Source organism: Sinocyclocheilus anshuiensis, unplaced genomic scaffold, assembly GCF_001515605.1.
Source record: "Sinocyclocheilus anshuiensis isolate Anshui unplaced genomic scaffold, SAMN03320099.WGS_v1.1 scaffold766, whole genome shotgun sequence".
Taxonomy (NCBI): domain Eukaryota; kingdom Metazoa; phylum Chordata; class Actinopteri; order Cypriniformes; family Cyprinidae; genus Sinocyclocheilus; species Sinocyclocheilus anshuiensis.
The window spans coordinates 16,465-29,430 of record NW_015546060.1 but is presented as its reverse complement, the minus strand read 5'-3'; the positions used below and the strand labels follow the sequence as shown (position 1 = coordinate 29,430).

The following is a 12,966-nucleotide window of genomic DNA, read 5'->3' as shown; positions in this document are numbered from 1 at the left end:
ATATAATATATATATATATATATATATATATATATATATATATACAGTTTTACAAGGAATACAGCAAATTCTATTATGTTCTATGAATATTCTAATTAGTTTTGCATAATAAAATAGGGTTTAATGGCATTAAAGTATATACGTATGGAATGCGCTTAATTATTATGAAAATAAAATAAGAAATGCTGCAAAATAATAATTGTTAAAAGTAACAATAGATTCTAATTTGTATTACTGTTTTAAATTAATATAGTAATAACATTTAATATTTGTATGAAAAATAAACCATAAAATATAAAATAACAATGAATAATAATTGTTACAATGCGTGCGTGTGTGTATGTGTGTATATATATATATATATATATATATAAAATTGCATAAAATTGTTTTTATATTAACAAAAATAAAAATTATAATCATTCTTTTGTTCTTTTTTTTTTGGGTGAAATATGACTTTGACCGTTTTAGTGAGATTCTCTTTTGTATATAAATGAATAATTGACAAAAATTCCTGTTGACAAATTTGTAACCTCATTAAACCAGCCATTTCATGCCTACACTTATTTATTCAGTGCTTCATTACAGGATGAAAAATCCATTCCAGTTTAAAATGCTTTTGTCCAGTGACTATTAAGTTCACGGTGTATTTTGGCCATCTGAGAGAACCAGGCTCAGCCTCCTGGTAAGTTCTGAATGGATTTCCATGCTTGTCTTCAGTTTGTCTGGTACGCAGCCCTTTACCTTTCTTGCCCCTCACCCCTGACCTTTGGTTTACTGTAAATACTGTAAAATGCATTTTGATATCATTGACATGTTTTGATATGTCAGTCACAACCAATGAGTACAGCTGAAAATAAGTTATAAAGAATCCGTTTGTGTTTTTGTATTTTAAAGAGATGCTTTTGCTGTAAAAAGCGGCAGATCGATGGTCACAAATAATTCCTCAAACACACAGTTGGTGTGAAGAAAATGTCTTGTTGCTCAAGAGATTTTTGAACAAAACAGAAAGATAACTGTGAGTCTATATGAATGTGAAAACACAAGATCAGAGCAATTAACCATCAAATGTGTTACCATATTAGAAATTTCAGCCATTTTACATCGAATTAAGGGTCCTGAAGGCTGGTATTGTGTAGTTGCTCACTGACCTGCTTCAACGTCCAGTTGTTGGCCATCTCTGCACTTCTGTTGTGATGTATAATATTGTGACATTAGAAATGTTTGAGAGGAAAATGTGTATTTTAGAGCAGGAAGGATCATGGGAGGGAATGACAGAAATTTCTCCTGTAATTTTCATCGTCCTTTCTTGCGACATGACAGTATTCAATATGAAGCAGTCTGTCCCACTGGGTTTGCTTTGTATTTTATAGTAGGGTAGCTCAGATCTTTGTCCTAGGGCCTTAGGTGTCTTGTGTAGCTAAATATGTCCTTTGTATGTTTCTTTATATTGTAAAGTTTCTTTAGACAGAAAAAAAACAAAACAGAAAATTTGCTTATCAAAAAGAAATGATTGCATCAATAATAAATGTAATTTGATATTTTATGTGTTCCGGTTTTGTTTTTTAAATGAAATAATTTGAGTGAAACCCAGATGCCCTATAAAAACAAACCAAATAATTATAAAATATGATAAACATTTATATAACTTAATAAATATAGTAAAATAAATGTTTAATTGTAGATCTATATACAGGTATATTATAAATAAAAATGTTATGAATATAAAACAGGTATATTATAAATATTTTTTTATTGTATTAAGTGGTAATTTTAGTCAAAATTACATCGTATAATACGCATTTATATTTTAAAAACTAGCTTAAACATTTAATATAAAAGTCCCCTGCAGTCATTGCAACGACCTTGACTTTGTGACTTTTATTTTGTACTTGTCGGGATTGACCGTTGACCTTTACCCGGAAGCTGCACAGATTGATCGTGTTTTGTTGTCAAAGTTGTTGCTGCGCACCTCCGTGCAGGTTTCCTCTCCCAACGCGGTAAGTATTTTCATGTCATTTCATTTCTCAGCCCACTTTTAAAGCATTCAGTGCACATAAAGCTTTACACGAGAGTTGTTTCGGCACGCTGTGTGTAGCACAGTAAGTTGTGGCGCGACCTCGTTATCAAAGTTGCCGGAATGTTCTGGAAATGCGGTCATTTCTGCTAATAATCGCAGGTTTTTGAAATCGTCTCGGGAATGCATGCTCGCCCACTCGTAATTAAATACAAGAGACCTCATTCAATAAATGTTAAATTGCTGTCGTAAGTCTCAGGATTTACACTCAATATATTTACAACACACATATTAGATGCACATTAAAATCATTTCATTTAAATGAATATTTGTGAATGTTTTTATATTACAATTTTAGCGTATTCTAGGACAATTAGAGTTTGTTTTCTAAAAAAAGAAAAAAAAAAGTACTATGGTAGTGCCACGTTTTTTTTGCGAGTTTACTACGGTAATGTCGCGATTACTTAAAGTAACGTTATCATATAAAACCTTAAATTATAAATACGGTAATCATTACGTTCCATAACACCACAGTATTTGCATAAGGGTTTTATTAGCTTATCCATACTTATAAGATGGACATTGAAATATAATTTAATTTAAACGAAGGTTTATTCGATCATATTTGTAATAAATACCCGTTTTGCTTATTCTGCGATAACTAGGGTTTCTTTTCCAACAAGTACCATGTTAATACCATGTTTGTTTTGCACGTTGTGAGTATTTGGATTATTATGTAAATACCACGACATGTCAATATGGCAATCATTCAGGACCATAGTATTTTTGTAAAGATTCGGTCGGCGTATTATGCAGTTTTACAGTTGATTGTCATTGTTTTTAAAGTGATTGTATTTTTAATGATCATTTATTCATTTGTTTCCGATATTGCTTTGATGTAATTGTGATTGGAATAAAACTAAATGTGGCCTGTTTTATGAATATAACAATGTCCTGCTGAATGCCTTTGGCAGTGTAATGATAAACACTTAATTGAAATGATTTTTGTAAACAGTAATAAGTAGGCCTATACTGTTTTGTGCACAAGCATAAAAGCTTGAGAGGAGATGACATGGGTAGTTAAAAGTCAACCAGTGTTGGTTTATTATTTACAGAGATTGCCATTGGCGAATAATGTGTACTGATTCTTCGAGATTTTCACTTTATGCGTAATGTCACAGGCTGAGCTTCTTGCTGAGGATTTTTGTTTTAAAAAAGGTTGAGCTTATCCTAGAAATCCATATAAAGTAGTGCATAAATGTGTGTACGTTAAACAATAGGTGGGAGGAAACTTGTTTAACTATGTTTGTGTGTGAAACACAAAAGCAGATGTTTAGCAGAATGTCTAAGCTGCTCTGTTCCATACGAACTTTATGCTGCTGCTGCTATCATTGGAATGACATTAATAGTTTACAGAGAAATTATTATAATTTGCTGAAAATGTCCTCGCCCTCAGGCCATACAAGATGTAGATGACTTTGTTTCTTCATCAGAACAGGTTTGGAGAAATTTAGCATCACATCATTTGATCACCAGTGGATCCTCTGCAGTGAGTGGGTGCCATCAGAATGAGAGTCCAAACAGCTGATAAAAACATCACAATAATCCACACAAATCCAGTCCATCAGTTAATGTCTTGTGAAGTGAAAAGCTGCATGTTTGAAAGAAACAAATCCAGCTGCTTTTATCAGCTGTTTGGGCTCTCATTCCGACGGCACCCATTCACTGCAGAGGATCCATTGGTGATCAAATGATGTGATGCTAAATTTCTCCAAACCTGATGAAGAAACAAACTCATCTACATTTAGAATATCCTCAGGGTGAGTACCTTTTCAGCAAATGTTCATTTTTGGGTGAACTATTCTTTTAGGGAAACTTGTTTTCGCTCTTTTAGAATTGCGTCCAGATGGCCGACAGTGAGATTGTGAACGGCTCTGCTGATAACCAGGAGGTGGCGCCATCTGGTAAGAAATCTGGACGTGCCTCGCTGCTCGATAGTGGGGAAGACTTTTCAATGCTGGATGATGTTGAAGACGACGTGGATGATGACCTCCCGCCTTTAGAAGATGCAGGTGGAGGAAAGAAGAAAGACGCTACAAAAGCAGATGCAGTTGCAGATCGAACTCCTTCTACAGAACTGGAAGAGTGGCTGGATGTTTTAGGTAAATTTTTTTGTACACATTTTGTAGTCATTGTGGCAGCAATAATTCATTAAATGATAGAGATTAACACTATAAATGGAAAATATCCAGCACATTTTGCCAGTGCATTCATGCGTCTGGATGTCACAGCGGTGGAGTAAAGTATGATGGGGATTTTTAGCTTGTTATAAAATATTTTCTTTTTGAAAATACAGGAAATGGGCAGCTTAGAAAGAAAGTTGTGGAAGCCGGAGCTGGTCTAGACAGCAGACCCCAGAGAGGCCAAAATGTCACAATTCATCTTAAAACCACTCTTACTGATGGAACTGTGGTAGAAGAGCTGCCAAACGTATCTTTTACACTTGGTGATGGGGACGTCCTCCAGGTATTATTATATCTACTGTATTTTTTTAAATGTTACTTTTATTTATACCTTACATTTTCAGGACCCTCAATTGTTTTCTAAAAACAAATGATTAAAAACATGATATGTTTTGTTGTTCCTATTATAATTAGGTGCTGGATCTTACTGTACAGCTGATGGAAATGAGCGAAAAGGCGTTGATTGAAGCAGGCGCTAAATATGCATACGGTGCCCTTGGCAGGTTAGATTCAGAATATATATTAGTTTTCATGGAAATGTTTTAAGGTTAATATTACACACACAAACACACACAACACACACACAAACAGAAGTGAGTACACCCCTCACATTTTTGTAAATATTTTATTATATCTTTTCATGTGACAACACTGAAGAAATGACACTTTGCTAAAATGTAATGTACTGAGTGTACAGCTTGTATAACAGTGTAAATTTGCTGTCCCTCTCGCTCTCACTCTGTCATACTGGTCACTGGAAGTTCAACATGGCACCTCATGGCAAAGAACTCTCTGAGGATCTGAAAAAAAGAATTGTTGCTCTACATAAAGATGGCGTAGGCTATAAGAAGATTGCCAAGACCCTGAAACTGAGCTGCAGCACGGTGGCCAAGACCATACAGCGGTTTAACAGGACAGGTTCCACTCAGAACAGGCCTCGCCATGGTCGACCAAAGAAGTTGAGTGCACGTGCTCACCGTCATATCCAGAGGTTGTGTTTGGGGAAATAGATGTATGAGTGCTGCCAGCATTGCTGCAGAGGTTGAAGGGGTGGGGGGTCAGCAGAGGTGGACAAAGTACAACTTTACAACAGAAACACTGCTTTAACAAAAAAGCAAAACAGCAAGACTTATTTGAGATCAAAACAAAAATTAAAACAATGCTGTCTAATAGTGTACTCACTTCTGTGAGATACTATATATATATATATATATATATGTGTGTATGTATGTATAAAGCAAATACCATTTATATACTCAGTACCATAATTCTATATAATTACATTTATGATAAAAACATTTTTTACAGAAATGAATACTTTTATTCAGCAATGACACATTAAATTGATCAAATTTGACAGTAAAGACATTTAGAATGTTAGAAAAGATTTTTATTTCAGTTTTTTTTCTTTCTATTATTTTGAACTTTCTATTTATCAAAGTTAAATTTAACAGTTATATATTAACAGTTTCCACAAAAATATAAAGCAGCACAACTGTTTTCAACATTGATAATAATAAGAACTGTTTCTTGAGCAGCACATCAAATCAGTATATTAGAATGATTTCTGAAGGATCATGTGACACTGAAGACTGGAGTAATGATGCTGAAAATTCAGCTTTGCAACAGGAATAAATTACATTGTAAAATGTATTCGTATAGATTCCAGTTATTTTAAAATGTAATAACATTTCACAATATTACTGTTTTTATTGTATTTTTGATCTAATAAATGCAATCTTGGTGAACTTAAGAGGCTTCTTTCAAAACCATTAAAAATCGCACGACTCCAAACTTTTGAACAGAAGTATGACATTGCAGTAATATTTTCTGTGTTAAACATGGTCTGCGTGACTCCTAACCCTGTCCATCTCCTCTGTCAGCTCTACTCCTGCTGTGCCTCCTGACGCTGATCTCATCCTGGAGGTGCAGCTGTTGTCGGCAGAAGACGCCCCAGACCTGGAGCTCATGCTGCCCTCTGAGCGAATCAGTTTGGCCAACAGAAAACGAGAGCGAGGAAACATCCACTACCAGCGCACCGACTACGCCTTCGCCATCAACTCGTACGGAATCGCTCTACAGATAACTGAAGCGACATCCAGAGGTGATACTGCTTCATTCATGAGTCATTCAGTTTATTTCCTAATAAATCATTTTATGGTTTTGTCTGCAATCATATTACTCTTTTATCTCAGTGGACATCAGTCAACAAGAAGAGGAAGAACTTTTGGACATGAAGGTGAAATGTCTCAATAACATGGCCGCTGCTCAACTCAAACTAGACCACTATGAAGCCGCACTGCGCTCTTGCGTCTCCGTCCTGGCGCACCAGCCGGACAATGTCAAAGCCCTGTTCCGCAAAGGCAAGGTTGGTTTACTGGGTTCAGATGCATATTGTTTTCACTCACTCTCATTAAATAGTAATGCACTCCTTGGTTTGGACAAAGCGAAAGCGGGTTGTTCAGTCGTTTGGTTCCGTTTAGGTTTCCAGCCACAGCAGAGGAAAAAACGAACAGCTTGAGATGTGTTGAGATGAAAAAGTGCTGACGTGTGTTTGTGTCCGCAGGTACTGGCTCTGCAGGGCGAGTATGCTGAAGCCATTAAAACACTGAAAAGGGCCTTGAAGTTGGAACCAAGTAATAAGGTAACACAAGTGAAATTTTATCATAGTTGAACTATGTTTTGTTTTATTTTAAAATATATATTTGTTAAATCTTTATTTAATTTTAATTTTATCTTAATTTTTTATTTTATTTTTTTATTTTATCTTTATTTTGTATTATTGTTTTATTGCACATTAGTATCTGTTAAGAACTATTTTATTTTATATTGTATTTTATTTTATTCTATATCTTTATTTTATATTATTTTATTTTATATCTTAATTTATTTAAGATCTTAATATATCCATTTTATTTTATCTAATTTTTTGTCTATTATTGAAAATTGGTATCTTTATATATTTGTTTATTTTTTTATCTCTTATTTTCTCTTATTTTAATTTTCGCTTTTTTATTTTATATCTTTTTTTATTGTCATATTATTTAGTCATATTTTGTTTGATCTGATTTTATCTTTATTTTTTATTTTATATCTTAATTTATTTAATTTTCATATCTTATTTAATTTTTATTTTATATTGTTATTTTATTGGTCTTTTATTGAAAATTTGTGTCTTTTATATTTTATTTTATCTTTATTTAATTTGTATATCTTATTTTATATCTAAGTTTTCATCTTTATTTAATTTTATTTTTCTTTTATTGAAAATTTGTATCTTTTTTATATCTTAGATTATTTTTATATCTTATTTTATTTGACATCTTATATATTATTTTATCTTTATTTTCTTATTTGTCTTTTATTGAAAATTGGTATCTTTATTTTATATCGTATTTTATCTTTATTTTATTTTACATCTTGTATATTATCTTATCTTTATTTTTTTATGTCTTCTATTGAAAATTGGTATCTGTTGAGAACTATTATTTTATTTTAATTTCTGTCTTATTTTATATTTAGTGTATGTTAATTTTTTATTTTTATTATTATTAATATTGTATTACATTATGATTGTGCTTTTTTGAAAATTGCTGTCTATTAAAGGGGTCATATGATGCGATTTCCTTTCTCTTTGAAGTATTACAAGCTATTCGTGAATAGATAAGATCCCTAAAGTTGCAAATTATGTCCCCACTGGATGCAACAAATGCCTCGTTTATAATGGGTTTTAATGTTTTTGTCTCGTTGTTCCGGCCGGACACGGCATCACAGTATGGTAAGGGGCATAACAATTCCGTCACACGCTTGAGGTATTCGGCCAATCACAACGCACTGAATAGCTGGCCAATCAGAGCACACCTCGCTTTTCAGACCGATGAGCTTTGTAAAAATCGACGCGTTTCAGAAAGGCGGGGCATAGAGGAGAAACAATGTACAGTATGTGGAAAATAATGTGTTTTTTGAACCTTAAACCGCGTAAACACATTGCATTATACCAAATACACAAAATAATGTTCTTTTTAGCAACATCATATGACCCCTTTAAGAACTACTTGTATAACAGGTCCCAGAATCATGTGCGTTTCCCATTATAACCAGCAGATGGCGCTGCAGACTCTCAAATTCAGTCAGACTGCAGAAAGAACAGTGTTCAAAAACTCCTAGGATCGCATTTCTTTCCGTGTCTATAAATAGCCGGGTCCCTCCGCACACGTACCATATCTAAAGCAGCGTTGGCCTGCTCTGCTCACACAGGCGGACAGATGAGGTTCCCTGTGTCCCTCCATCTGACAGCTCCTGACTGCTGTATGACCAGCCTGCCACTGCCAAGCCACCTACGTCTGCACATTTACACCTCGCTCTTCTCATGTGTCTGGCCTATAGAGACGCTCCAATGCAGAATTCCTTCATCCAATCTGATCCCATCTCGCCACTTTGCCTTTACCATACTTGTTTTAGTCATTAGCCAGTAATTAAAGTAAATGGCAGGTTGTCATGGTGTAGTTTGACTCGGGTGGCTCCTGAAAGTTTACTTTCAAAATGCCATTCACAGCCCTCGCTCCTTGCTTATTATTAATAATGACACTGTATATTCAATCTAATTAGCCTTAAATTGTTTAACCTCATGTTTTGAATTGTAATTTTGATGTTTATATGTTACACTTTGATTTAGCAGTGTTTCTTCATCATAATGCCACTTTTTAAGTAACCATATAAGGTGTGGATCAGGGATTTGAATCGTTCTTCAGAACAAATCAACAAACGTTTTAAAACCAGTTCAGTGAAACAAACTGTCTGAGTGAACTGATTTGCTGAAACAAATTTGTTTGAACAATTCACACTCAACTGTTGAACGAATTAGTTTGTAAATGAAACATTCTACAAGATCAATTGAAATATTTAACGATGTCCTGAAATTAATCAATTAACTGTTTTTGAATCAGACCATTCAAGCAAACTGAGTGAACTTATTTGCTAAAATAAATCTGAATGATTCAGATTCACTTGAAGTATTCACATTCAACTGTTGAACAAATCAATTCATAAATTAGCCATTTTATAAAATCACATGAAATATGTAGTTCTGATGCAAAATGAATATGTGAACTGTTTTTTTAAACCAGTCTATTGAAGCAAACTGAATGAATGAACCAATTCACTCACGTAAAACTGAATGATTCAGATTCACTTAAATGATGATTCACACTCAACTCTTGAACAGATCAGTTCATAAATGAATCTTCAGTCAATGAACTATTTCTTGAATCACTCCATTGTTTTTGATTTGCTAAAATATGAACAGTTCAGATTCAACTGTTCAACGAGTCAGTCCACTTGAACAATTTAGATTAATTTGAAGAATTAAGATTCAGCTATTGAATCATGAAACATTCTACAAGAAGATCACTTGAGATTTGTAGTGTTGATTCAAAATTAAATTATAAACTGCTTATTTTTACTGGTTAATTGAAACAAACCAGCTGAGTAAACTGATTCACTAAATGAATCGAACTCCTCGGCATTGGCAGAAACAAGTGTGTGAACTAAATATAACAAAATGATTTTTTGCATTCTCATTTATCGTCTGCACACTCATTGGCTAAAACTAGAGCAGATCTAAACCTCTTCACTCAGGTATGGAGAGAATAAAACTCCAGGGTCTTGATTTTGAGGTTACATAAGAGAAAAATTATCATGCATATTTGTGTGACCCATTATAAAGACACGTTTCATTAGTACAAGATGCTTTCACTTCTGCTTTTGTGTTCTGTGGCATTGCAGCTGATATTGGAAAACACGTGAATGTGTTTTTAATCTTGAATTGGTTTATATCTTGCTTTCACTCAATCTCTGGCAGGCAGCACTGTCATGTTTAATCATTTTGGTGCCCGCCCAAATGTGTCGGTGTGCTGCAGTGAGCAACAGTTTCATCAGCCTGACGATAACACACACACACGCTTTTCACTCTCTCTGCCCTTTCCTCGGCAGACCATCCACGCTGAGCTGTCGAAACTTGTGAAGAAACACTCCGAGCAGAAAGGAGCCGAACAGGCCATGTATAAAAAGATGCTGGGTAACCCAACGAACGCCAGTGTGCAGAAACACCGTGCCAAGTCCTCATGGGTGAGAGCTTAAAATAGCCCTTTTTCAACTATTTAACAGGATGCACGGTTTATTTATGAGGTTGCATGTCTGTTTACTCTCAACAGGAAGTGGGTTTTACAGATGACAAAGTGCACATTTATGCCTTACCCTATTAAAGGTTATAAATAAAAAGTGATTAATGAATAAAAAATGTTTAATCACCCTCATGTTGTTCCAAATTCATACATAGCTATTTTCCCCCCATTATTTGTAATAGGAAAAATTTTTTAATCTCTGTGAGTGCATCGAGTTTGAATTGAACTCGAGAACTGGATCAGTCAGATTCATGATTGAATATATGAGCCCCTAAGGGGACATGGTGACGTGAAATTATATATCAATACTTTTGCATTCTCTCGTAAACGTATTACATTGCAATGAGAAACTTTGCGTTCTCTTGCAAAACTTTTACTTTCTCTCACAAAAGTATTGCATTCCCTTGAGAAATTTAGCATTCTCTCGCAAAAATATTGCATTCCTCCAAGAAACTTTACATTTTTTTCACTAAAATATTGCATTTGCCAGAAGAAGCTTTGAAATACAGTTTTTCCTCGCACCTCATTTTATTCAGTCAGCTGTTTAGCAAGGGAAGAAAACACAAAAGCTTTGAAATTATTCATGAGGCATGAAAAATTGATAAATCTAAATAATAAATTTTCCTCCCATCTCATTTTTTTCCCTTCACCATCATTTCCTGCAATGTCCGATTCATCAAAGAATTGTTCTTTTGAGTCTGATCTACTCAAACGGTTTACAGTGGACTGAATCAATCTGAGTGGATCTCGAGTTAACAATTCTGACTCGGATCCACTGAATCAAAGTACTGTAAAAGGAAAATAGCAGCTTTTTTAAAGAACGTGAATGAATTTAAATTTTAATTTTCCTCCCATCTAATTTTTTTCCCATCACCATGTATCCTTCCCTTCCAATCTTTCCTGAAGTCCTATTGGCTCACGCCAGTCCAAATGACTGGCCAATTGTAGCGAAGTATGCAAATCGCATGCAAATACTGAGGCCCTCGAGAGGCAGTATAAAATGCGGTGCACCGACAATTACGTTAGAATCTGATACTGAACGCCGCTTTTTGCAAATCATTCATTAAAGCCATTTCTTTTCTAGTGAATCTGGTTCATAAATCAGACTGAACGATTCATTGACGATTCTGATTCTGAAGTTCAACTCAAACCTCACTGGTGCAGAAAATGATCAGCCAATAATAAGTTGCATTTTAATTTGTTCATCCCACAAAGCTATAAAGAGACTTCTGAAAAATATAATAAAAAGCCACATATGGTTGTTTAAAACAACATGAGGATGAATAAATAATGACAGTTTTCATTTTGTGTGAAGTATTTCTTTTAAACAAGTTATGTCTTTTTACAGAGTCTCAGCTGGAAGTGGCTCTTTGGGGCAACAGCCATTGCGATTGGCGGTGTAGCTTTATCAGTCGTCATCGCAGCTAGAAATTAATCTCAAATTCACTGTGACGAGATGAATGATGTGGTGCTGAAGACCTTGAGTACGCCAGGCCCCCAAACACCTTACCGACCTTCATAAAATAATTGTAATTGAAAGTAAAATGGTTGTAGTTCTGAGGTTTTAAATGTACTTTCAATGTATGGAAGATGAGCTGGGGTGAAATAGATGTGAGAAATATGATCTAATTCCTATTTATGTACAAAAAACGTTCCTAGTTAGAATTAATACATTTATCAATGTACAGAATGACGCTCTTCAGGTTGCTGGACACAGTCGTGTTTCGCTGCAGAACTCTTCAACAACATGCGTGAAGTTCCGTGATCTTATTTTGGTGAACTGAAACTTGCGGGTGAACAGTCTTGAACATTGAAGAATATGATTGTAGGCTTTTTCTTCTGCAGTATCTAAAGTAAGACAACACTATTTTAAAAGTCCTTGCACTGATGTGGTACGTTACTGGTTTTCGAGCTTTCTTCTCCTTTGTTGGCTCCAAAATATCACTGGAATCAGCTGCTGTCCCTCAATAATGTTCCCAGAGTTTCTTATTTTCATGACCAAACACTGCAAGGGAGGTCATACAGACCTACAAGAATTATCAGCATTTAGTTTGAATTATTTATTTAGGATGAACAAACCTGTGTCAGTTTTTTTATCCTTATGATCCTAAAGTTGATTGTCATGGTCATTCCCCATTTGCCCATTCTAATTTTTTTGCAGTACTGGTAACTTCCAACATTCTCTTTAAAGTTATTTTGTATATCCTATAATAAACTTTTGCACTTTCTGTTCATATGGTTGAAAATAAAGTGATTTCTTGAAGATGTTAAAATATCAGAGCTACTGTGTGAATTCTAGATTTGCAATTTCTGAATGAAAAATGTGTGATTGCAAGGAAATAAAAGTGAATAGTGTTAATAGAATAACACAGTGCTTTCTTGCACGTGCCACTGTTATAATACATAGAACTGTTCGTTTATGACGAACGGCTTCGATGTGAACGTTATAAATGAAATAGTGAATGTACTTGAAGTGCATAACGTGACGAAACCTCATCCCTTTCGTTGGAGTCTGAAGGGGCAA

The 12,966-nt window shown here is 34.5% G+C and overlaps 1 protein-coding gene across 1 annotated transcript; it reads left to right on the top strand.

Moving 5' to 3' along the window:
- The first annotated feature begins 1,892 nt into the window (after window positions 1–1,892).
- Window positions 1,893–11,966, top strand: LOC107699404 (peptidyl-prolyl cis-trans isomerase FKBP8-like). The gene is made up of 9 exons (XM_016500641.1): window positions 1,893–2,000; window positions 3,912–4,179; window positions 4,374–4,543; window positions 4,675–4,763; window positions 6,144–6,364; window positions 6,456–6,628; window positions 6,827–6,904; window positions 10,252–10,386; window positions 11,791–11,966. The coding sequence occupies exons 2-9, from the start codon at window positions 3,924–3,926 to the stop codon at window positions 11,875–11,877; spliced, it is 1,209 nt and encodes a 402-aa protein (XP_016356127.1). The 5' UTR covers window positions 1,893–2,000; window positions 3,912–3,923; the 3' UTR covers window positions 11,878–11,966.
- The last annotated feature ends 1,000 nt before the right edge of the window (window positions 11,967–12,966 follow it).

Bases quoted from the DNA above. Each gene is read 5' to 3' on its own strand.
- LOC107699404 (XM_016500641.1), top strand. From the start codon at position 3,924: ATGGCCGACAGTGAGATTGTGAACGGCTCTGCTGATAACCAGGAGGTG. The intron at 4,180-4,373 runs GTAAATTTTTTT...TTGAAAATACAG, and splicing joins AGAGTGGCTGGATGTTTTAG to GAAATGGGCAGCTTAGAAAG. The intron at 4,544-4,674 runs GTATTATTATAT...TATTATAATTAG, and splicing joins GTGATGGGGACGTCCTCCAG to GTGCTGGATCTTACTGTACA.